The sequence below is a fragment of the Grammomys surdaster genome, unplaced genomic scaffold (genome assembly GCF_004785775.1).
Source record: "Grammomys surdaster isolate TR1022 unplaced genomic scaffold, NIH_TR_1.0 126271, whole genome shotgun sequence".
NCBI lineage: Eukaryota > Metazoa > Chordata > Mammalia > Rodentia > Muridae > Grammomys > Grammomys surdaster.
Window position 1 is genome coordinate 1,071,868 of NW_021621071.1, and position 23,320 is coordinate 1,095,187.

Genomic DNA, 23,320 nt, shown 5'->3' on the forward strand with positions numbered 1-23,320 from the left:
TGCGACCAATAGAAAAGATGGGAAAGTGACCCAGCCGCATTCGAGGAGCTGAAACACAGGTGAAAAGCGTTGCCTTCTCACACGTATGGAGCTAGAAGAACTCAATTATAACAACAACAACAACAACAACAACAACAACAACAACGTTCCGCAGAGCTAGGAAAGCCAGGGAACCCTTGTCTAAAAGAAGGCATAAAAAACATGGTAAGAAAAGATAATGATACGAAAGTAGATTTGTAACCACTGATGAGAGTGGGTTAAAAAAAAAATTACGAGGCTGGAGAGATGGCTCAGCGGTTAAGAGCACTGACTGCTCTTGCAGAGGTCCTGAGTTCAATTCCCAGAAACCACATGGTGGCTCACAACCATCTGTAATGGGATCTGATGCCCTCTTCTTGTGTCTGAAGACAGTGACAGTGTACTCATCATATACATAAAATAAATTAAAAAAAAAACCACAGATGAGGGAAGAAGAATCTGTGGCAGATTTAAAAACACACAGCTATGGTAAGCACCAAAATCAGATTCTCTGCTCTCAGAATTCAAAGACAAGGAACGTGTTTTCTGTCAGAAAACGCCTCAGAGAGCATCACGGCTAGTGCGAACACATCAAAATCCCCACCATTGCTACTTGACTAAAGCCGTAAAGCAGCTGTGCTTGTTTGTTTTCTGCGTTGTCCATTAACAAAATGAGAATTTTCCCCGTTGTTTAGTATGGATTTAAAGACTCCTTTCCATCTAGTCTAGGTGACTCCGAGGAAAGAAGGCTCAGCCTTAAAATAAAGAGGCTTTGGGTTTCTAGTCATGGCCGGGTGATTGTCAGCTTTTGAGGAAAGGTGGTAAGAAATGGAAACAGTACAAAAATTTTGAAAAATTTTTTATCTGAAAAATCTAAGCTTCAAGCACAAGGTTATAAAGAAACTTAGCCTTCGTTCAAGTCGCCTCAGGACACTGACCTTGACACAGAATTGGACTCAAAATTGGTTCCAGAAATGGATCTGTTACAAAGACACTGTGTGTTTTCAGTGGGGAAAATAAAAACTTCTAGACAGTTTTTAAACCTTCCATTTTGCCTTCAAGGTTGAAGAGGTCAAACAGACAAGAACAATGGGGCAGTTAAGTAGAACATACTCTTGTCCACAAAGGAGAATTTTTCCAACTAGCCCTTCTCCAGACACATAAATATCTTTCTCCTAAATCCTCCTAGTTACTTTAGAGAACACTTAATAGATTTTTACTTCAAAACCTTTAAGAAGGCATCATGTCTGGTTAGCAAAAGACAACTTCTGTTTCTTTCTTAAAAAGCAAAGAAGGATTTTTTTGATATCCATTTCTAAGATAACAATCATTGAGCAAGTATTTACCTTGGACCAGGTGCTATGCTTGGCATTTTACAGACAGCAAATGATTTGTTCTCTTACAAGGTGGATAGTATTATCTTACAGATGTGATGATTTGAATAAGTAAGGCCTCGTTTGAATGTTTAGTCATGAAGAAGAAGCACTGTTTGAGAAGGATTAGGAGGCGTGGCCTTGTTGGAAGTTTGTCACTGGGGCTGATTTCATGGTTTGGGGTCATCACAACCTGAGAAGCTGTATTAAAGGGTCACAGCGTTAGGAAGGCTGTGAGGCTGATTCAGAACCAAGCTGGCACACTGCGGAGCTGAATGTTGAAACCACATGTTCTGCTCAAAAGCCACACCTTTTCTTACCACCGTTTCTATTATAAAAGCTAAAAGAATTTATTCACATTCACAACTGAAATTCCAAGTTTAAAACCATTTAAATAAGTAAACGATATTTTAAAATATTGATAGTTACATTGATAGATACATTAAAAAAAATCAATGTATACAAGTCCCAGATTTACTGAAATATATACAGAGACAGAACTACTTTTGTCTTAGGGTGTCTATTTCTTTGTGAAAAGACATCCCAGCTCTTATAAAGAAAAATATTTAATTGGAGCTGGCTTATAGTTCAGAGGTTTAGTCCATTATCATAATGGCGGAAAGCATAGCAGCCCATAGGCAGATGTGAGGCTGGGAGGCAGCTGAGAGCTCTACATCTGGGTGAACAGGCAGCAGGAAGAAAGACACACTGGACCTTGAGCTTTCTGAAACCTCAAAGCCCACCCTCAATGACACACTTCCTGTGACGAGGCCACGCCCACTCCTCCTAATAGTGCCTATGAGCCTATGGGGGCCATTTTCATTCAAACCCACCACAACTTTCATAAATAGCTTTGCTTCACATGATAGGTTTTGTGCTAAAAATATAGGGACAGATAGTTTGACAGAAAGGCAACAGGTCCGGTCCTGAGGCCACTTCCACAAAGAGACTAGACTCTAGTTGACCTCAGGAGTAGCAGAAAAAAGGACTATTGCTTGCTGAAAAACACAACATGAACTACCTCACTTCCTTCAGTGAGAACAAACCAGAAGCTCCTCAGGTGAGAAGTGCGGCAAGCAAACAGATCTGAATCGTGAATGTAAGAATTGCTGGTATTTAGAAAAGCACACAGCAGGCACCCATGCTTTCAAACTCCTGCCGCAATCTGGGGAGATGTCAATCACTACTTGCAGTGTTTTCCGTACAGTACTTGGTGGACAGAGAATCTGGCTGCAATTACGAGCTTATTCTGGATGGAGCCCAGCATACAACATAAAACGGTATCATAAGCCAGGCCTGTACTTTTGTCACCAGGCATACACCCCAGAGGGGCGTTCCTCAACTCTGCCTCTCCCTTCCCCCAGCAGGGCCTTTGGTAACGGGACATTTTCTTTTTATTGTTGCAACATGAGGGTACTGGCATGTTGTAGATAAAGTCATCCTAACCCCCATCAAAGAATCAACTAGCCTGTTAACAGCCTGGATGAAAAGGGTTGATTGATTTGGGACAGGAGGGAGTAGTTTTGGTCACTGCCTATTTTGGGGGGAAGGGGGAGCGGTGCGGGGGGGGGTAGGGTCACCACTTTTCAAATACTAATTTTTAGGCCAACCCATGACAGAGAAGTGGATCACCAGATGTCCTAGAATACAAACCAGATAGAGATGACATTATTTTGCTTTTTGTCTAGAACAATAATACGTCACCTCAAGCCCAGATTTTAGGTCCTTTCTTCTATCTTCGCTGGCGAGGCCTCCCTGGGCTTTTCTGACAATTGCAAACAATTGCAAACTGAAATCCGAAGCCTTTTGGCGCCAGGGTTTCTGCGTGGGTTGTGGGTTTCTTCCTCCCCCACCACCCCCCGGCAGTGAGTGGTGGGGAAAGCAAAACACTTGGGGAATGAGGTGTTTTCATAACGTCATTTGTTTAGTCTAGATGAGGAATGTGGCTCTTTCACGACAGGAAAGCTGTGGATTCCAGAAGCTGGGAATCTGATCAGACGCTATCCTGCACCGGGGAGTCCTGCACCCCATATAGCGTTTGCACAGTTGAGGGTGGCGGGAACCCCGTGGGGCGACCCCCGATCTCGATGGCTCCGGGCCGGTCCTGAGTGCTCGGGAAGCCCCGGGACCGGTGGGTTGGAGCAGCTGGGGATGGTGGGAGACTCCGACGCGCGGGAAGCCGCAGGAAGAGGCGCGATTCCGGTCTTTTGTCTCGGGGCCAGAGCTCGGAACCCGCAGCCGGAGCCTAGCTCAGCGCGCCGGGCGGAGACCATCTGACAACCCGAGGGGGCGTGGCTGAACGATGGGCGTGGCCAATCAAGTCACGCCCAGCACAAGTCTTTAAAAGCGGGCGCGCGCACTCCCGCCAGTGTCCCGATCCGCCCGCGGCTTTCCGCTGTCCCGACCTCGCTAGCTCCGCCCGCCGCGTGCTCCCGCCTCCCACTCGGGTGAGTCCTAGGAAGCCTGCAGCCCCGCGGTCCCTGTCATCTCCACCCCTGCTCCTGACTATGCTCCCACCCATCCTCCCACTTCTTCCCCATTGCGGGGTCCACTAGCTCACCTGCTGTCACCCCCAGGCCATCCCTACCCCGGGACCTCGAGTCCTTGGGGCAGGTAAATCCTCCCCGGTGACCTTTAATTTCCCATCCTGTTCTCTGGGGCAGAGGCGAGCTGAGAGTTTCTCGTAGCCGCCAATCCCTCTTTTTTGTAGCCCCAGGCTCTCTCCCAGGGCTGATTCTCGCCTTCGGGTAGGAGTGGGTTAGAAGCTTCAGGGCTCCTGTACCCCAAGGGTGTGCATGCCCGGCCCTGCCTACCTTCTTGGGAACTGGGTGGGCGCTCTGGGGTGGTGGGCTTATTCTTAACCCGCTGAGCTCCAGTTCTTCTCCTGTGGCCAAACGGAGCTCCTGGCCATCGCCTTTGTTCGGTGGTCTCTGCCCACCAGGAACAGAATCTTAAAGACAGAAGAAACCATAGAGAAATCCCAGTTGAACATACCTAGCTTTTCCTGGTGCTTTCTACCTTTAAGGTACAAACAAGGATACAACATTGCTTGGCTCTGAAATTCTGCAACAGGTCCTACAAGTCACTGTCTGGATTCAGAGCTAGGTTCTGGTATAGACATCAGCAGGCGCGGGGGTGGGGTGGGGTAGGGTGGGGTGAGGGGAGGGGAGTGCTCTTGAAACTTCTGCCCCCTCGGAAGCCAGGGACTTTGAACTGTATTTGTTTACATGATTATTCAAAAGTTTGACCTGTTTTGTTTGGGCTGCATACATTTTTATTTACAAATGCTTTTCAGTACACGGGGAAAACATACTGAATGTGGTAATTTTTTAACTTGGGCAGCGAAGATAGTTAAATTATTGACTTTCCTAATGTGTGCTAAATCTCTTACATTAAAAACAAAGAATCTAAAAAGGAGGAGATTCTTGTCCCCAGATTCTTCAAGAAAGATTTAAACGGTAGATTTCAAAAGAAAGACTCATACAATCTCAGCACTGCATACAAGTGAGGTTTGAGAGCCTATTCTCTGTCGTTCTCTTGTAATTGTTACTGATAATTCCTTCACTACTTCTCAAGGCTCTTTGATGCTGCTTTGTATAGCCGGGTTGCCATAGATGTATACATCCCAGAAGTCTCGGTAACACTGTTTGCTTAGCTATCTTGAATATGTTTGGAGCACACCTCTGTCCTTGTTAACTGAATAAAGAAGGAGGAAACAGAAGAGGTGCCATTGTGGGGAGCAGTAGATATTCACTAACAGATTTTAGCCAACTTTTCTTTTTTTTTATGCCATAAATTGTTAACAGATTCCTCCCAATTTTGTTTTGAAAATTTTGACTGATATGGAATATGCTCAAGACCATGCTAAAATCAGTGCTGATTGGAGGACCATCCTGGTGAAGTTGTACAATCTTGGACTTGGGGAAATTGTATCTTTATTAAAAGATAGCAGACCTTGTAGATAGGTAGCCTTGGCGGATAATACCAACGTAGATAAGGACAAGTGAATCATAGGCAGAGTCATAGTGACCTGTCCCCTGAACCTTCACCCAGCCGATACCCTGTTCTGAAAGATTTCTGTACTCCCCCTGAACACCCACGCTCTGGTGTCATCCCCTTCCCCACGTCCTGCCTTTTTGTGTTTATAACCCCTGTATGAATAAGTAAAAATTATGATTTGATTTAAAAAAATAAACAAAAATAAATAAAAAAAAAGAAAAAAAAAGATAGCGTAAATGTTGGTATCAAGTAGGGCAACAGGATACTAGGTCCAGGCCTAATCCTGTGAATACGTAGCTATGGAGAGCTCAAGCCCTTAATTTTCAGTTTTGTTCTGTTACAAATGAGATGGGTGAGTGAAATGGAGAGAGGGAGCCCTCTAAGGGAGAGGAGGTGTAGAAATCAAGTCTGGAGTGTGACTCCCAAGTCGGTACCCCTTGGTTTGGTGCCCCTACCAAGTAAACTCTGTCTGGCCTCGGCCACTTCCTCTCATGAAACAGGTCTAATAGCATCCTTGCTGGGGGCTGGGAGGAGGGAAAGGGCGTGTGTGGGTAGGGTGTGTGTAAGGAATGTGTGAGTTCAAGGTACAACCTTAGGGATATGTGTACGGTGGATACCGTGTGATTTTAAACCATACTCTGTGCTTTCTGAAACTTGAAATGAAATGGTTCCCAGATTGAGAGAGGTGACTTCCACTTGAACATCTCCCAGTCCTTCCGTCCATCCTCAGACCTTCAGAGGTTTCTCGGGACTCCATCTCTGCCTAGACTGGCATTTGCTTGCCACCTCCTGGGTTTTGTTGGGGAACATCTAGTGAATCCTGTTTCTGTATCCCGGGCCTTTTTACAGGCCTGTGAAATATCTGGACCTCTTCTCCAAGAATCCTAAGCAAGGACTCTGATTGGAGCCACAGTCAGCCCTTTTCATTTTTCATTTTGAGACAAAGTTTTGCAGAGTTTCCTAGGCTGGCTTTGATCTTTAGATCATCCTGTCAGAGTCTTCCAACTAGATGGGATTACAGATCTGTGACTGGTCCAAAATGTTTTTGAATATATAAAATACAGCATGTGTGACTAAGTTCACTGGTCCGCAGATTTAAAGGAGTTGAATTTCTTACATTGAAAATCAAGATCTAGAGGACTGCTTCTCATTCCGCATTCTAGGGAAGCAAGGCACAATTTCTGGCTGTTAAATTTTATTGTTGTAAGCTATAGAGGAAGACCCATAGTGTATATTGTGTGCAAATCATTTGCAAAGACTTAGCTGGGTCCTTGCGTCTTAAGGAGATCCTTGGGCCAACAGTAATAATTGCTTTTGACTAGTAATAAAAGTTCAGACAGATTATGATAGTTATAGCAAGGTGAAGGGCCTTGACAGTTAACTGTAGGAAAGGTTTCTTGGTGGCTTCTTCACAAAAGAAAAATGAAGAGAGACTTGAATCTAGTATAGCAAATGCTCCGAATCTTTGGCATAGCCACAGATGACAGTACCACTCTTTCTGTGACTAGCGCTGAGTTCTATTAGTGTTCTAAGTCAAATTGGCCATCTTGTTTTTATAGTTAATATTTACCAGGTTTTCCATCCATAAAAATGGGAGTCATGGTAATGCCTACTTCAGTTGTGAAGACTAAATTAATAAACGACTTAACATAAATGAATATAGTAAATATTACAGGAGTATTTTTGTATTTATGACTACCAGCTATGTAACAGACACTACTGTAAGGGTGTTTTGCATATATCGTTTAATCTCAGAGCTGCTTTATGATATAAATAGGCATTATTTCCATGTTTAAAATAAGAGAACTAGCAGATAAAATGTTACCAATCTTCATCGTTTGCCAAACAAGCAGAAATCTTGGCATCAAAATCTAGGTTCTCGCTCCACGTAAAGATGGTGAAGATGTTGAACTGTTTGAATAGTCAAGTATCTGGTCATACTCCCAGACTGAGGATCGCTCTGGGATATGTTGGGTCCAGAGATTACCAAATTTACAGCAGAGCTGCGTTTAATTACAGAATGTGACTGGCCAGGTGCCTCCCACATCCATGTCAAGAATTTCGAGGTCCTCCCGTTGAAGGCATTGCGGTGGCGACATGCACGTTAGTTAACATGAAGAGGCCAAGGTCACTGGGTCAAAGGGAGGTTTCTTTCCATGGTGAAATTAGACTTTGGTGAGCAGGGAGGACAAGGAGGAGCTTCTTGTTGAAAAGTCACAGTTTGAGTCCATTGGCCACACTGCATGGATGAGACCTTAGTAGGCAGGAACCTATTCCTGTGCATGGAGTCTGGGAATTAAGAGATGGAGAACTCTCGGTGATTCAAATGCCCTCAACCTTTAAAGTCCTTGTGGGGGAAAAAAACCAGGAGCGTTTTAGAAATGGCTTCAACATGAGTCTGATTTGCTACTTTGGAGGTCAGTGACTTCAGCAGGCATGCACGGTTGAACTTGGTGCTATATCCAGGCCAGGAGGTGTTCCTGAAGAAAAAGTGGCCTTAGTTGAGTTGCTGGCAATTTCCCAGGTACTTACACTTGCTATCTCATATCTCAGTCAAGACAGCTCAGAGGTTATGGACTTTGTTAGAGTCCCAAGGACAGGAACTGGCTTTCAGACATAAGGACTTCAAATTCTAACTTCCACCTACATTGTGACAGACCAGGAGTGTCAATAGTCTTGAGGTAGTGTGTACTTCACTGTTCATGGCAGACATTGTTACAGTGTACACAACCAGTGCTGAACTTCAGCTTCAAGGGATGTCATGGATATGCAAGATAAAGCCATGTCAGTAAAATTAAAACCATGCTAAAATTGTTTTCATAGTTTATGTGTGTCTGTGAGTTCACATGTGTGTGTATACACACGTGTGTGATATGTAAATGCTTTCATATGGGTGTATGCATATGCAGATGAAGGCCAGAAATTAATGTTGGGTGTCTTCCTTGTTTGCTTACCTATTTATTTATTTATTTTATTTTATTATTTATTTATTTTCCCCAAGGAAGGGTTTCTCAGTAGCTCTGGCTGTCCTCGAACTTACTCTGTAGACCAGGCTGCCCTGAACTCAGAAATCCGCCTGCCTCTGCCTCCCAAGTGCTGGTGGGCCACCACTGCCAGGCTATTGTGTATTTTTTTTTTTTAATAAACAATGGCCAGACCTTGCCACTTACGGATTCAGTACTGATGGCTAGCCAAATGAATCTAAGAGATCTACCTGTCTGCTTCCTCAGTGTTCAGACTGTACACACACGCTGCTATGGTCAATTTTTGTGTCAGGTCTTCATGAGTTTGCACTGCCAGGCACTTTATACACTGTGTCTCAGCCCTGTTCGCATAATTTAAAAAAAATCACTTTCTGTGTATGGATGTTTTGCTTGCATGTATGTATATGTACCACAGGTGTGCTTGGCTCCTGACGAGTCCAGGTGACTGTGTAGGCTCACTGGAAGGTTGTGAGCTGCTGTTTGCATGCTAGGAACTGAACCCAGGTCCTCTGGAAGAACAGTAAGTGCTTTTAGCCACGGAGCCACTTCTCCAGCCTGTTTATATATCTTTACCACCAAACAACAAATCCCTGAAAAATAGACACGCTTCCTTATAAATCTGTGTGTGTGTGTGTGTGTGTGTGTGTGTGTACACGTGTGGGAGGATGTGTTTGCCCAGGGTTGAGAGTGTCTTTACTCGGTCCATTTTATACTTTTTGAGACAAGGTCTCACCAGGCATGGAGCTCAGTGCTTTTCCTTTGTTTGGTTTGGACTGGTTGGCTAGAGAGCCCCTGAGATGTTCCTGTTTGCTCCCACCCCTACCTCTGGGAATACAGTGCATGCCGTCAGTCGTGTGTGGATGCTGGAGATCTGAATTCAGGGCCTTCCTCAAAAATTAGGCTGGGGGCTGTCACCACGGTAGAGCACTTGGCCAGCATATGCAAGGCCTGGAGTCCAGTCCTCAGTAACTCAAGTAACGGAAGCTGAATATTGTGAAACACGGAGAGACACTGTCATTCGAGTGTCTGCTATCCAAGCACTGTCCTAGCAAATTCTGGGAGCTCTGTCAAAAAGGTACTGCTGTCCCCGGTTCTCACCAGGGGAATGGCAGACACTGTGTTACACTGGGTTCGCTACATGGTTACTCGGGGCCAGGGTGAAGATCTGGCTTTCTTAGAAAGACGCTCATGGAACGGGTAAGCAGATTACTCAGACAGAAAGGATCGGTTCTTGGTGCCGCTGTGTTTACTAGCTGAGAGAATGAGACTGCATAGGTAGCTGGGGCAGCAGAACAAAAAAATCCTCAGACTAGCACGAGCTGCTGCCTAGTTTCTGGTTAACAACAGCTTTCAAATACAAGCTGTGCCAAGAGCCATTGTATTAGGGAGAGTACCACTAATTTCTATCCTTTCACAAGCCACTCACCCCCAAGTGTGCCTCGAGATGAGGCTGGTTTATAAACATTTTCCCTTTTGAGAGAGTAGACTCTAGACAAGTTTCTAGGGTAGCAATGACCTTTGATGTGGACGCTGGGAACATTTAAATTTAAAATCTGGATTTATTCACAGAGAGGCGGGAATGCTTAGTATTAGATCAGGTGATTTAAACTCCTAAGTGGGGAAGTGTACACTTAGATGCACAGGTTCCTTCCTTTAAGGTACCAAATACAGAACCAGCAGGATAAGAATGGCTTGGTCTATAGGGCTGGAGAGATGGCTTATTAGTTAAGAGAACTTGCTAATCTTGCAGAGGGCTGGGGTTTAGTTTCCAGGACCCATGTGATGGCTCAAAACCAGCTGAAATACCAGTTCCACAAGTCTGTTGACCTCTTCTGGCCTTACAGGCACTGTACCCAATACATAAACATGTGCATAAAATAAAAATAGATCAGAGAGAGAGAGAGAGAGAGAGCGCGAGCGCGACAGCCTTGACCCCTGAGGTCCCTTTGTAGGTTTTATAGGTTCCCTAAAGAGTAAGAAAAGAGTAAGAAAGTCACACCTGGTGAGTAAGATTTAGCCTCCAGCCTCCAGTCCTGTCTCAGAAGGGTAGGTCTGTTGGATTTGGGTTGGTGGTTTAGCCTGAGGATAAGCAGGAAGAGCAGGAAAAGTTTTACCTTGGTATTGACGTGTAAACCAGGCCGTCTAGTCCAGTGCAAAGGATAACCTCTAGTTCTAAAAGTTACATTGAAAACCCAAGAAGAAGACTAAAACGCAGGAAAAGCCGACACTGTTTGGCCGACACTGTGTGGACAGTGGGGATTTATCTGTGCTCTTAACACTGTGTAAGTGAGCACGTGGGCATGGGGAAGGCACGCAGCGCAGATTGCTCCGTGCAGATCGGGTCTGCTCTGATTAACGGCAGCTGTCGTGGAGGCGCCGAGCCAAGGGCTCGGAGGGAAAAGGAAGCTTCACATTTCTTCAAAATATGCACAGAAATGCCAAGAGCGACAGAAACGGAAGGTTATCGTGCGCTCTCTTGCCAAGTGCAGGTCCCGTCCATAGGGGTTCAGACAAAATGTGTGAAGTTGAACTTCATTTCTTTAGACAGCCAGTGCTGGGGGCGGGACAGTTGTTACACGCTGTAATGCTCAGCAAAGATGCTTATGAGTGACTAATCAGCTAAGCTTCTCTTTTTGTCTTTCTTTTCCTTTTCCTTTTTTTTTTTTAAGAAAAAAAACTGCGGCTTTACAGCTATGCTGTTTGAAGGTTGTTCTCTGGGTTTTCTTACGGATGTAGGATTTTATCTTCACGGTATCTCTGTGGGAACTACCCTCCCAGGTTTATAAGAAAAGTGCAACATTGGAGGGGGAAAAAAAAGCCCAAACCAGCCTGTCTCTCTGCTTTTCTTTGTATTAATAGAATGGTTATACATACAAAACGCATAGCAATTGACTATAACTACCCATCGGTTTTCCTGAAACAGAGAACATAAGTCTGACTGAGGCTTTCCTAGGGATGTGGGGTTTTTGTTTTTTTGCCTATAGCAACTATAGCAAAGAAGAGGTTCTTCAAAAATCCTTCCGAAAACCCTTAAGATGGATGGGACCTGAATGTCTAGATACAAGCCACACTGACTGGTAGCAAGATCGAGAAAACCAAGATATAGTAGAAGCAGAAAAACTAAGAACATCGTAAGCAGGATTCTGTAGAAGGCCCGGGTATTTCCTGAACACAGGCATGCTCACACTTGGCTGCAGTGGCAGGCACACCTGTGTCAGAACGGACTTCTAAGTGAATTTATGCTAACTGCTACCACATGAAGAGGGGGGATGTATTTACTCCTTAAACAAATGAAATCCGGACTGCTTTTCACTGGACAGAGCAATGTAAGTGGTCAGTTAAATATGTCTGAGTGTCATTCAAGGACAAGTTGATCTAACCTTGGTCTTGATGGAGCTCTTGTTTCCTCATTGAGATTGCTCCAAAGACAGAGTCCAGGATCAAAAAAAAAAAAAAAAAATAGGCTGGCTACCAGGATGATATTAAATTGCCGGTGCTTAATATGATGGGACACACCTTGATAACAGTAGTGTCTCAGTAGCCAACTGAGTACCTATAAGCCTGGTCTTATATGACCTCTGGTCTCCTTAGGTCTCATGAGGGACCCTCCAGCAGATGCCTCTCACACCCATGAGCACTGCAGAACACAGGCAGGTAACCTTAGAGGCAAGGGAAGTCGGTCACAATCACTAATCGTACTGCAAATCCAAGCCACTGCAGGCTGCTGGAGCTAGTATTCTGTGTCTTGGGTTTATAGTCAGGCTGAAGTTTCAGTCAGAGTTTAAACAAAGAAGTGTCTGTTTGCACAGAAGGGCATAAGACAGAGACACAACATCAAAAGAGAAAGCCGGAGTGGATGGCTTCATGGTAAGCTTTGTAACATTTGTAGACCCTTGGACTCCTTTTATCCCTGTCTAGGCAGAAGTAGTTTCTTTTTGCAAATCGATACCCACGACTTAGTGCTAGCAAGTGATATCAGTCAGGTCGTTCATTGTGTGGAAGACCTTTGTGTGTTCAATCTGTTTATTTTAAGGAGCAGGCTCTGATCTCACATGGTTTGAAAATCAAGTTCAGTGGTTCGGAAGAAGTTGAGTACAGTCAAATCAGGGGCTCACAGACTCAGTCTCTCTTCTTAGTCTGGACCATGGGGCCCTGGGTCTTTTGTTTACAGTAGCCAGCACTCTGTATTCACCCTGTTCTAAAGCACAGCTCTGGGCTTACCTTTCACTGAGCTGAAGGAGGTCTTGTGTTCATACCTGGTTGAGGGTTTCCATGGTGTGAGTGGTTGGTTTGGTCCAGAATGCCTGTTGAAACTCAATCCCCAGGGAGGCAGGGCACAACCAGTTGAGGACTAAATGGATTAATGGCACTATAAAAAGGCTGAGGAATGGGTTTTCTTTCTTGCTCTTCTGCCATGTGTCTCTGTGTTGAAGACACAATCTTAGAAGCAGGGACCTGGGTCCCTCACCAGACATCAAGACTACCAGCACCTTGGATTTTACTGCTTTGATAATTCTGAGAAAATCCATGTCTGTTCTTTACAGATCATCCACCCCCAATCTGTTACAGCAGCACAAAACAGGCTAAGACCAGCAGGGTCAGCGCCCCGGAAACCAGTGCTTTCAAGCTGTGTATGGTGACCCTTTATGCAGGGATCCTGCTGATATGACCTGTTTTGCTCACTAAGTGACCTGGCATGAGCCCAACCTCCTACACCATAAACAAGACACTAGATGCTGGGATGGTTTCTTAGCAGGCATTGCAGATATCAGGGCTTTTGAGAAACTCCAGATATATTCTGGTTGGCCAGAGCCCGTCTGTCTGGCTCAGCATGGAAGCCCCTTCCTCCTGCCTGGTGGGGGAGGGGGTGAGCGCGCGTGGGGCTCATCCTTTCTTGTTATTGCCAAAAACATGCTTCTGTCCATAAAGCCTGCATTGTACAATGCGGGATCTGTCTGCTCTGCCTCTGTCTCCTGGCCCCTTTGATGACACGTTATTGTGTACCAGGAGTAGGTTTTCCTGAAACAGAAGATGACTAAGCACACTCATGGTCATTGCGGCGTAGCATTAACTCTTTGGTGTATTTGCTTTTGCTATAACATACCTGAAGCTGGGTTACATGATAAAGGAGTTTGTTTTAGCTAATAGTTCTGCTGTCCCACGTATGGTAATAAACTGGTGAGTTTATACATCGAGGATGGGGAGGTGCCTTCTAACTGGTCTCTTTTGTGAGAATTAGTTCACTCCCTCTGAATGTGTAATCATGGAACCTCCTGGAGCCGCATACTACCACTGGGGCCCCACCCCGTAATGGTGCTGCTTGGAGAAATTCCGGCCTAAGTTTTGGTAACCACTAGTGGCAGACACTCAAACTCAAGTTTCTAAACACTTGCCTGAATTTCAGCTTGAACTGGTCCTTTCAAACCTCTGTGAGCTAAGAGAGATGTTAACATAGCATGTTCCTCCGTGCTATGATGGATAAAAGTCTAGGGTGGTAACCAGAAGACAGACAAAGCATCTCGTATTAATTGTATAAATATTTAATAAAAGTATTGTCAGGAAACCTAATAGAGGTCTGGACCCACTTTAATGGTTGTATGGGAAATCACCTCCTTTTAAGGGCAAAGATTCAAGCTTTCCCCTGCTTACCAGAACTTCTGTTAGGTTCTGTTCTAATTAGATTTATATTTATAAAGGAAATGTCAGCTTCTATAACTAGCCACTTTCTAAAGAGCCAAGGGCCATATCCAGAAACTTAGCAGGCAAAGACTGCAAATACCCCTCACAGAAGGGAAGCCCAAAACAGTGTTGGTAGATACCAGTCAGGGGACCTCAGAAACAAGGTCCCTTCTTAGCAGGCTGCCTTGGTGTAGTGGCCCAGGCAGTGGAGAATGCTGGCATCCAGAAACCAGCCAGTTAAGCCGTCCCAGGAGGCCAGTTTGCTAAGGGGGATTAGAGAAGGTTTACCCCTACATCATAGACAGTCTGGGATTTCACATCACATCAGACCATGTTTGGAGGCTTGTCCCCACATACTTTGACAGTCACTGCCGTGGAGAGGGGACTTGATAGCCTTTTCTGTAGGCCTGACAAACCTACCAGAGTCGGGAAACCAACGGTTGGCTTTTGGGGTTAGTGAAGTGCACATTAACTTACTTGGCAGCCATCCGGACATGTTTGTCGTGGTGACCGTGGGGCTTCCGTGCGATTGTACTAAGCCACAGAAATCTATGTGAGCTGTAATTGGACTGAACACACTGTCAGGTACATACGAGTATGTTCATCGCTTATCTACATTACATGTTAAGAATCGAGTGTCTGTGCAGAGAATTAAATAAACATGTAGCAAAGAACTATACTTAAATGTAAACTTCCCAGCTGAGTTTTTCAAAGGCTCATTAAGAACTGGGTGTGGGAGAGGGCAGTGTCTGCCTCTCCACTCCCGTATTGATTCCTGGGAATTCTAGGGGCTTATTCTGCATTGTACTTTGGTGACCTGTCTCTTGCACTGGATGCAAAGATTCCTTTGTCTTCTAGAAAAAAGGAAGGAAAAAAAAAAAAAAAGAAGCTGTCTGAGCCAGTTTCCTAATGAGAGCTATAATTTGGGAGTGGAGCTGGAGCTATTTTGGAGGAACGCAGGCCTCTCTGAAAGATGTGGTTTGGGTGGATCACGAAGCACGATCTGCACCGTCTCCTGGGCTGAAACAGCCCGTAGGGAACTCGTAAAACAAGCATCCTAATGTATCCTTTGTTCCGCAGAATGCCTGTCTGGGGCGGTGGAAATAAGTGCGGGGCCTGCGGGAGAACCGTGTACCACGCGGAGGAGGTGCAGTGTGATGGGCGGAGCTTCCACCGCTGCTGCTTTCTGTGCAGTAAGTATGGGCCCCGCCCCCTCCGAAACTGCTCTGTGAAAAGCTCCAGTTTACCTCAAAGAAAATTAACACTAGCTAAGAGTAATAGTTTTAGTGTGACAGGGTTTTGTCAAAGACCACCCATCCCTCAGTTCTGGCCATTTGGCCTTTGCCTTTGTCACCTCTGTGTCCCCAAGACAGTCTGGCACCCTACCAAAAGTTTCTGGCACACCCTGTGTGTTTGGCTTGGTTTGGTTAATAAGTTGATCTTTGCCAGTTTTCTCTTTCTAGCTGGGTTCCTTTCTGACATTCTTACCACACCAAGGGCTGAAGTTCAGAGTCTACAAGCTTGGTTTCTTCAGAACCTTCTAATTTGACCTTCTAGGGCAGCGGTTCTCAACTTTCCAAATGCTGTGATCCTATAATACAGTTCCTCGTGTTGTGATGACCCCAGCCATACAGTTATGATTCATTACAATGTTATAAATCGTAATGTAAATATCTGATTCACAGGAAATCTGATATGGGGGAGGGCATGGGGTCGCGACCCACAGGTTGAGAATCTCTGCTCTACGGTATTTTTAGTTGCTTACGACAATTAGTATTTTTAATTTGGAAGAAGACTATAGGATACCTAGGTCCCTCCAGGCACACTAAGATTAGCATTGTTTATTAGGTGTGTGGTGTAGAAGGAAGTAGGGCATAAAAAAACACCTGTGTGTTCTGAAGAATAAACACCCCATGAGAGAAACAAGGGAGAAAAAAAAAAAACCCTTCAGAAGACACATATGTCATTTCAAAAGCTGTAGCCTCATGGCCTGAGAAATTCACCACAAGTCAAACAATAGAACTTTCTTTAATGAAGGATCCACGCATGCAAAGATCTGCCTTACTTATAGATTATACAGTGAAAAGTACTGTAAACAGCTACATTTTAAACATAAATTCTCTGGGCCGGTGCGTGGCCCACGTCTTTAAACCCAGCACTGGGGAGGCAGAGACAGGCGGATCTGAGTCTGAGGCCAGCCTGGTCTACAGAGGGAATTCCAAGCCAGTTAGGTGACACTGAGAAGATATGGAGACCCTGTCTCCAAAAATTGCTTACATTAAGAATTGAACTTCAGGAAAGAAACTTTTAAATGTGACTTCTCATTTCCATAGATGTCGGCATTCAAGCTGTCTGGACCCGTGTAATAGTATGTGTGTTTCACAGACAGTAAAAACTAACAGAAAAGCCGTGGTTATGAAAAGTAAAATCATTACACATGCTATTTTTTTGGGGGGGAGGGGGGGTGTGACTTCATAACGGCTCAGATTTGGTAGAACTGTTTCTTTTCCAAGGTAGTGGATTTTTTTTTTCTCCATTTTTTTTTTAAGGGAATCTGGATTTCAACAGGCAAGTAAATAAACAAAATGTTGGAAATCTGAAATGCAAATACTTTAGAAACCGTTCTCCTTTTCTTCTGTACCGTAACAAACCCAGTGTTTATTTTCTAATACTTGTCCCCGCTGTCTGAAGCCTTAACAAGGTAACTAAGGGTCTGGCACAGATCCTGAAAACTCACTGCAGAGGCTAGGGCTACAGAGGGAAAAGGAATGGCCAGGCAGCAAGTCGTGGTTTTAAAGACGCCGTGGTAACATACATGGGAGTTTTTTGGTTTTGCGGCCTAGGGTTTGAACCTAGGGCCTTGTACTTGCTAGTCAAGTGTTCTCTCAGTGAGCCATATCCCCAGCCCTAAAACAGGTCTTTGAGAACATATTTTGTGTATATTTTACGACGTGTTAAGGCTATTTGGCCTTAAGGACAAGCAGTTAGTATCTTTTTAAGTAACTGCCTTTTAGTATTGAGTCTGAAGTTCAAGTCCAGAGTAGCTGCAATTTATTCTTCCAGAGAACACTTTAATCTTATATAGTGGAAGCCAGCATTTAACTTTATTTTAAACCAGCCAGCCACCTCCCCTCCCTCTTTTTTAAGGGGGCAAACATCTTCTCTCTCTCTCTCTCTCTCTCTCTCTCTCTCTCTCTCTCTCTCTCTCTCTCTCTCTCTCTCTCTTCCACTAAGGTTTGATTTCCAGCGGCCCCACTCGATTTGCCACCAGCGAGTTCCCTCACAATGTATTTTTTTTTTCCTCTCAAGCCAATTTGAAGTTTTAGAAAGTGAAATAATGTCTGGATATAGCATGATGACATTTGGCAGTTTTATGAAGTGGGGCCTGTAGAAATGTCTTGCGGTAAGGAATCCATCACGAAAGAATGCAGTCTCCTCTGAGACAGGGAACGCAAACGCTGGTCCAAAACCACTTGATGAGTCTCAGACCTACTTATCACTGCTGGGAAAGCTGGTGGGGAGAGGGAAGGATGGGTTTTCTTCTTCTCATTCTAGACTGGGGACAAAAACTAGAATTTTGGATTTAATTTTTTTTTTTTTTTAAATCCAGAGGATGCCCTTAGAGGAAAGCGGGCAGCAGAAACAACTGCCAGGCACTCAGTCACTCACCGCTCTTTGGTTCTTCATCAGGTTGTGATGTAGCAATGTTTGGTGTGACAAGGTAGAAAGGATGAATGTTAAAAGTGGAGAGGTAATACTGTCTTTTAATGGGCACTTCTAAAGCTTCCTGCTCTCCTATTAATAGGCAGATTCTATACAGGAAAGTTTGAATCTCTGATGTTGAAATTTGGACATTCTTGTGAAGCAGCTACCATACATACCACAGAGGAAGGCTACATAATCCTCAGGTGAAGTGGGCAGTACAGACAGATGCTGGCTAATGGCTTTTGGGAAACCTCAGGATAAAAACTGTGGGACCTAGACAGCCTAAGGCACTGCTGCTTTAAGTTAAAGACACACACACACACATTTTAACAATGTTTAAAATCTGTCTTCCCCGGGGCTTAGTGGTTTGCAGGAAAAATTTAGACAGCACAACGGTGGCGATTCATGATGAAGAGATCTACTGCAAATCCTGCTACGGAAAGAAGTATGGACCAAAAGGCTATGGTTATGGCCAGGGCGCTGGCACACTCAACATGGACCGTGGTGAGAGGCTGGGCATCAAGCCAGAGAGGTGAGAGAGTGTTTGTTACTCTCTTAACAGTGGGTAGAACAGTTGCTGTCGCTCAGGCGCCAGGAGCCCGAGCTTAAAAACTAAGCAAGCAAGATGTAATGTAATCCCTACTAATAACTAATGTAAACACTATTTTGTTCTTTCACATCAAAATATTGACAGTTTTGTGTTTGAAATCTTAGTAATTGCCAGGCAGTGGTGGCGCACGCCTTTAATCCCAGCACTTGGGAGGCAGAGACAGGCGGATTTCTGAGTTCGAGGCCAGCCTGGTCTACAGAGTGAGTTCCAGGACAGCCAGGGCTACACAGAGAAACCCTGTCTCAAAAAACCAAAAAAAAAAAAAAAAAAAAAGAAAGAAAGAAAGAAATCTTAGTAATTATTGCAGGGACTTCTAGCACTCGTTTTATAGCATTTTAACTGGTAGCAGGAAACATTTAAGTGTCTCAAGGAACGTGACTTAAATTAACATTCCATAGTACTTTGGAGATCAAGTATCTTGAAATAAGTGTCTAAATTATGAGATGCTTCTTGTATTCAATTAAGCCGTCCACGGAAAGTCCTTAGTCACGGTTTCCTCGGGAAATTACGATCCTTCAACTTAGAAATTAAAACAGTTTCCTGCTTCTGATTATTTGAGGGTTGACAAATGGGAAGCATGCCTTCAGATACCAGAGGACCAGAGTGTTCATCCGTTTAGGTTATCCAATGCTTCGCTCCCACGTTCAGGAATTCATTCGGAATGTCCTTCCTATCTCCTTCCTTCTTTCCCCACTCCCTGGTTTTGAAATAGGCTCTCTCTGTATGGTCCCGAAACAGGCAACACAGCCCTAGTGGACACTGTTCAATGTACTATACTTTTTTATGTTCAGTCCCTGACTTAAGTGTGTCCCTGATTCCAAAGGTTTAATTTCAAGTTTTTCCAAATATGTGCTACCTTTAAATCCTCCCATCAGTGAAAACTAAATTCATCCAAGACCCCAAAAGTCTATGTTTGTAACCAGAACTGGAAAATGACGATGACGGAGGAAGCTGCTCTTGCTGCCCCGTCTCCACCTTTTCCAGCAATAAACAAGCTCTGTGCACACGCCCTGTGTGCAGCGGTAATCCTGTCTGTTCCTTCTGGCTGGCCTGGGTTCTGCTCTTCCTCTGGGACCAGGTCTAAGGAATTCCTTCTCCCAGAGGTCTTCTTTATGACTCCACACCATGGCCCACCTTTTAATACCCAGATTAAAGAGCTTCACGAGGGGCTCCTTGAGAGGTAGCACTGAGGTAATCTATCCCATCAGCAAGATGTTTAACATCTGAGCCACCATTCTAAAACCTGTAATATGTAGTATCCATAACCTGTGAAGTTGTTAAAAGGCCAGGGGGCGGTGATCTCTGTAAAGTTCTAATGACATACTGGGAATTTTTTTCTTGGGATTAGAAAAATCTTGGGATTAGAAAAGTGTTAGATGTCATTTTTAGCAAGTTTTTAAAGATCACATTAAAAAATAATCATATCAAAAGGTTTGGAAGTGATTTGAACATACACCCGTGTTAGGTACAACTGCAGAAACACACTGTGAATTCATACTTTGAATCAGCCACAGGCACATTAACGCCAAGACAGCAATCTAGCCAACAATTCATGGAGAAAACTCCTGCGTGACTCAAACACAGAGTGAAGAGAGCTGACGGGGCAGCGAAGTCTTTGACAAATAATTTAACCAAAAATCAGCACTTTGGTATTAAGATTCTGACTTTCCTTATGTGAGTATTTTAACAGGTATTACACAGTGCAGAGTTGTCACGCAGTGTACATGTTGACTTCAGGTTCTGAAATGCCCTTCAGCTAAGAGGATGTTTGCATATTCTAGTGTGGCTGCTTATGAAAGAAGGAAATCAATCCTGTTACATATGATTCACCTTCATAACCCGTCAACAGTGATAAAATACCATCCTGCCACGAGAAACCCTAAAGCAGCACAGCAGAGTAACAAAACTCTGAGTAACACTCAAAAAAAAAAAAAAACAAAAACAAAAACAAAACTCAGAGTAACAGACTTCCAAAAGCATTTCCCATGTAGAAAACAGTTGAGTCACATGTCACCTGCTAAAGATACAGTGAGCAAATAATCTGAAAACATGCTGTGAACCACTGAAGTCAGCTAATGTGTTTGCGGGTATTTTTAATGCCAGAATTGTTTACATTTGACCTTGCAGTCGCCTGTGAAACACAAAGCTATGATCAAGTTATATTGCTTTGCCTGTGGGGTAGAATAACTGTGGAGGCAAGGCCAATGCTAGGGACATAACACATTCTGTTCACACTCAGAGGGAAAGACACTCAGGTTTCAGGTTTGGCTTGACTTTTTCTAGTACTGATGAATCCAGACACAGGCAGTTTTAGTCCTGCCATGAGTACTTGGGGTGTTTATTTTCTGTAACTTCTGACACGGCACCTGGCCAGCAGTGAAGTTTTGAAGCTCCTATCAGCTTATGGAGACACTGGGAGAAACACCGCCTCAGTTTTTTTTTTTTCTCCTTCCCTCCAGTGCTCAACCTCACAGGCCCACAACGAATCCAAACACTTCTAAATTTGCCCAGAAATATGGAGGTGCTGAGAAGTGTTCCAGGTGTGGGGATTCTGTGTACGCTGCGGAGAAGATCATTGGAGCTGGGAAGGTAGAGTGCTGTCTCTAACTGGTAACTGTAACACACACACACACACACACACACACACATTCATACATACACACATACAGGTAGGGTGCTGTCTCTAACTGATAACTGTAACACACATAAAGATAGATAGACAGACAGACACACACACACACACACACACACGTAGGGTGCTGTCTCTAACTGATAGCTGTAACACACATAAAGACAGACAGACAGACAGACACACACACACACACAGGTAGGGTGCCGTCTCTAACTGATAACTGTAACACACATAAAGACAGACAGACAGACAGACAGACAGACAGACACACACACACACAGACACACACACAGGTAGGGTGCTGTCTCTAACTGTAGTACACACACACACACACACACACACACACTCATGCACACACACACAGAGACACACACACACTTCCATTTCCCACTTAGGCAATGTGTTCTGGTTTTTTAAGTATTTCCAACACAATTTCCATCGGAATCACTGATCTCTGGAAGTGAGCACCATGGTTAACTATCATGTTTAGAGAAACCTGTTTTCCTTTGAAAGGCCGAACTGTGAACAATCTGCTGTGTACAGGTTCTGCTGTGTGATCAGGGCCAGGACACCAGCTGGTAGTTAGATATGAGGACTTGGAAAAATTACCACTTAATTCCTTCGAGCAGTTAAATTTTAAGCCAGGAAGACGGCAACTTCCAAGGAGCAGACTGGGTTTTTGACAAGGCCAGAGCATGCTCCCAGGCCGACAGCCCTTTATGGGTGGCTAGGATACGGACAGGCAGGAAGGCCAGCTCTCTAGCTGAGCCAAACCATAGCATGAGGAGGTTGCTTCGGCACTGGTTTCCCCAGCCACTTGCTGCATCTAGATCATACCAAAGGGAACAAGCCTCTTAAACATCCTAACACAGCTGTCTCTTCCAGCCCTGGCACAAAAACTGCTTCCGATGCGCCAAGTGTGGGAAGAGTCTGGAGTCTACAACTCTGACTGAGAAAGAAGGTGAAATCTACTGTAAAGGTAAAACCTCACCTCTGCTGTCCGTTAGTATCACCAGAAAAGGAGACATAGTATACTGTTACTGTTTGAAAATTAGACCCAGACAACTTAGGACAGTGATTACACCCTTCCATTCCTATGTGTGCGTAACTCTCACGGGGCTGGGGATGTGGCAGAACGGTACAGCGGTTCTGTGGCAAATTCACCAGGCTGAGCCCCATACTCAGCCCTGCCTCCCCACACCTCCTGCTTTAAGCCAATCGTGTGAGCATGTGAAGGTAACACATACGTTAGCTGGATTTCATACTTGCAACTCAGCAGGATCCCAACTACGCTGCAGTGGGAATTCCTGGACTTGCTTCAAACAAGGATGCTCACAGCAAAGCACATTTGATATCTTAAATCGACCTCTGACCTCTGGCAGAGCCTTCAGTTTGTTTTTTAAATTCCTGGACATTTGTTAATGAACTCTGACTAACTCTCCCTCTCCTTTGTAGGGTGCTATGCAAAGAACTTTGGGCCCAAGGGATTTGGCTATGGTCAAGGAGCAGGGGCCCTTGTTCATGCTCAGTAATGGTGTAAACCCAGTAAGCAGGACAGAGAATCTCCATTATGAAATGCAGACAGCCTTATAGCACTCAGCACTGTCAAACAGCCAGTCCTCAGCACTGATCACCACACGCTGCCTGCATGGGCGGGCTGGACAGGACAGCACTGCACGCTCCCGCCGATTCACCAGCAGCTAAGAGCATTCTTTTACATGTGAAATAAAATTCTGGCTTGATTTGAGTACTGTCTCTTAATTAACCTTCCAGAGGGGCTGTTGTGATTTTAGGTGATGGGAAGTTATCTGGTTCCTTCCTCTAATGAAAAGCAGCCTCCTGATTTAAACACACACACATCAAGTTGTTTAAAAGACAATCAATTCCTTTAGGCAGCAGGCTAACATTTGCACTTTGGGAGTTAAACAAGGTTTTTAAAAAACATTTTTACTTTTGAGATTTTCATACACACACGCACCCCAAAACACTCTTTTTTGAAGTGTGCTCACTAGCAGTTCTCCAGGCTTCTACAGCCTTACACAAATGGGCGGATCTCTTTAGCTGTCAAGATACCACCCATGGTTGCCAGGCTACAACCATCATGCTCAGAGCTGGCAGTTAGCACGCAGCACCTCTTTCCTTTCTGCCCCACTCGAGCCTGCTGGTGGTGACTCTGTCAGGACAGCTCCCCAGAGTGTAGACGGAAATCATCTCCATTAGTAACACCTAGGTATGAGTTGGGCTGGGGAGGTGGCTTGGTGAAGGTGCGATCACAAAGACGTTTGGGTCCCCAGCACCCTGCTGAGCCAATGAGCTCTGG

The 23,320-nt window shown here is 44.6% G+C and overlaps 1 protein-coding gene across 1 annotated transcript; it reads left to right on the forward strand.

Moving 5' to 3' along the window:
- The first annotated feature begins 3,764 nt into the window (after positions 1-3,764).
- Csrp2 (cysteine and glycine rich protein 2) lies at positions 3,765-22,747 on the forward strand. Its single transcript, XM_028759000.1, has 6 exons — positions 3,765-3,838; positions 15,134-15,246; positions 18,122-18,290; positions 20,828-20,957; positions 21,886-21,979; positions 22,456-22,747. Exons 2-6 carry the CDS (start codon positions 15,135-15,137, stop codon positions 22,530-22,532), a joined length of 582 nt encoding a protein of 193 aa, XP_028614833.1. The 5' UTR covers positions 3,765-3,838; position 15,134; the 3' UTR covers positions 22,533-22,747.
- The last annotated feature ends 573 nt before the right edge of the window (positions 22,748-23,320 follow it).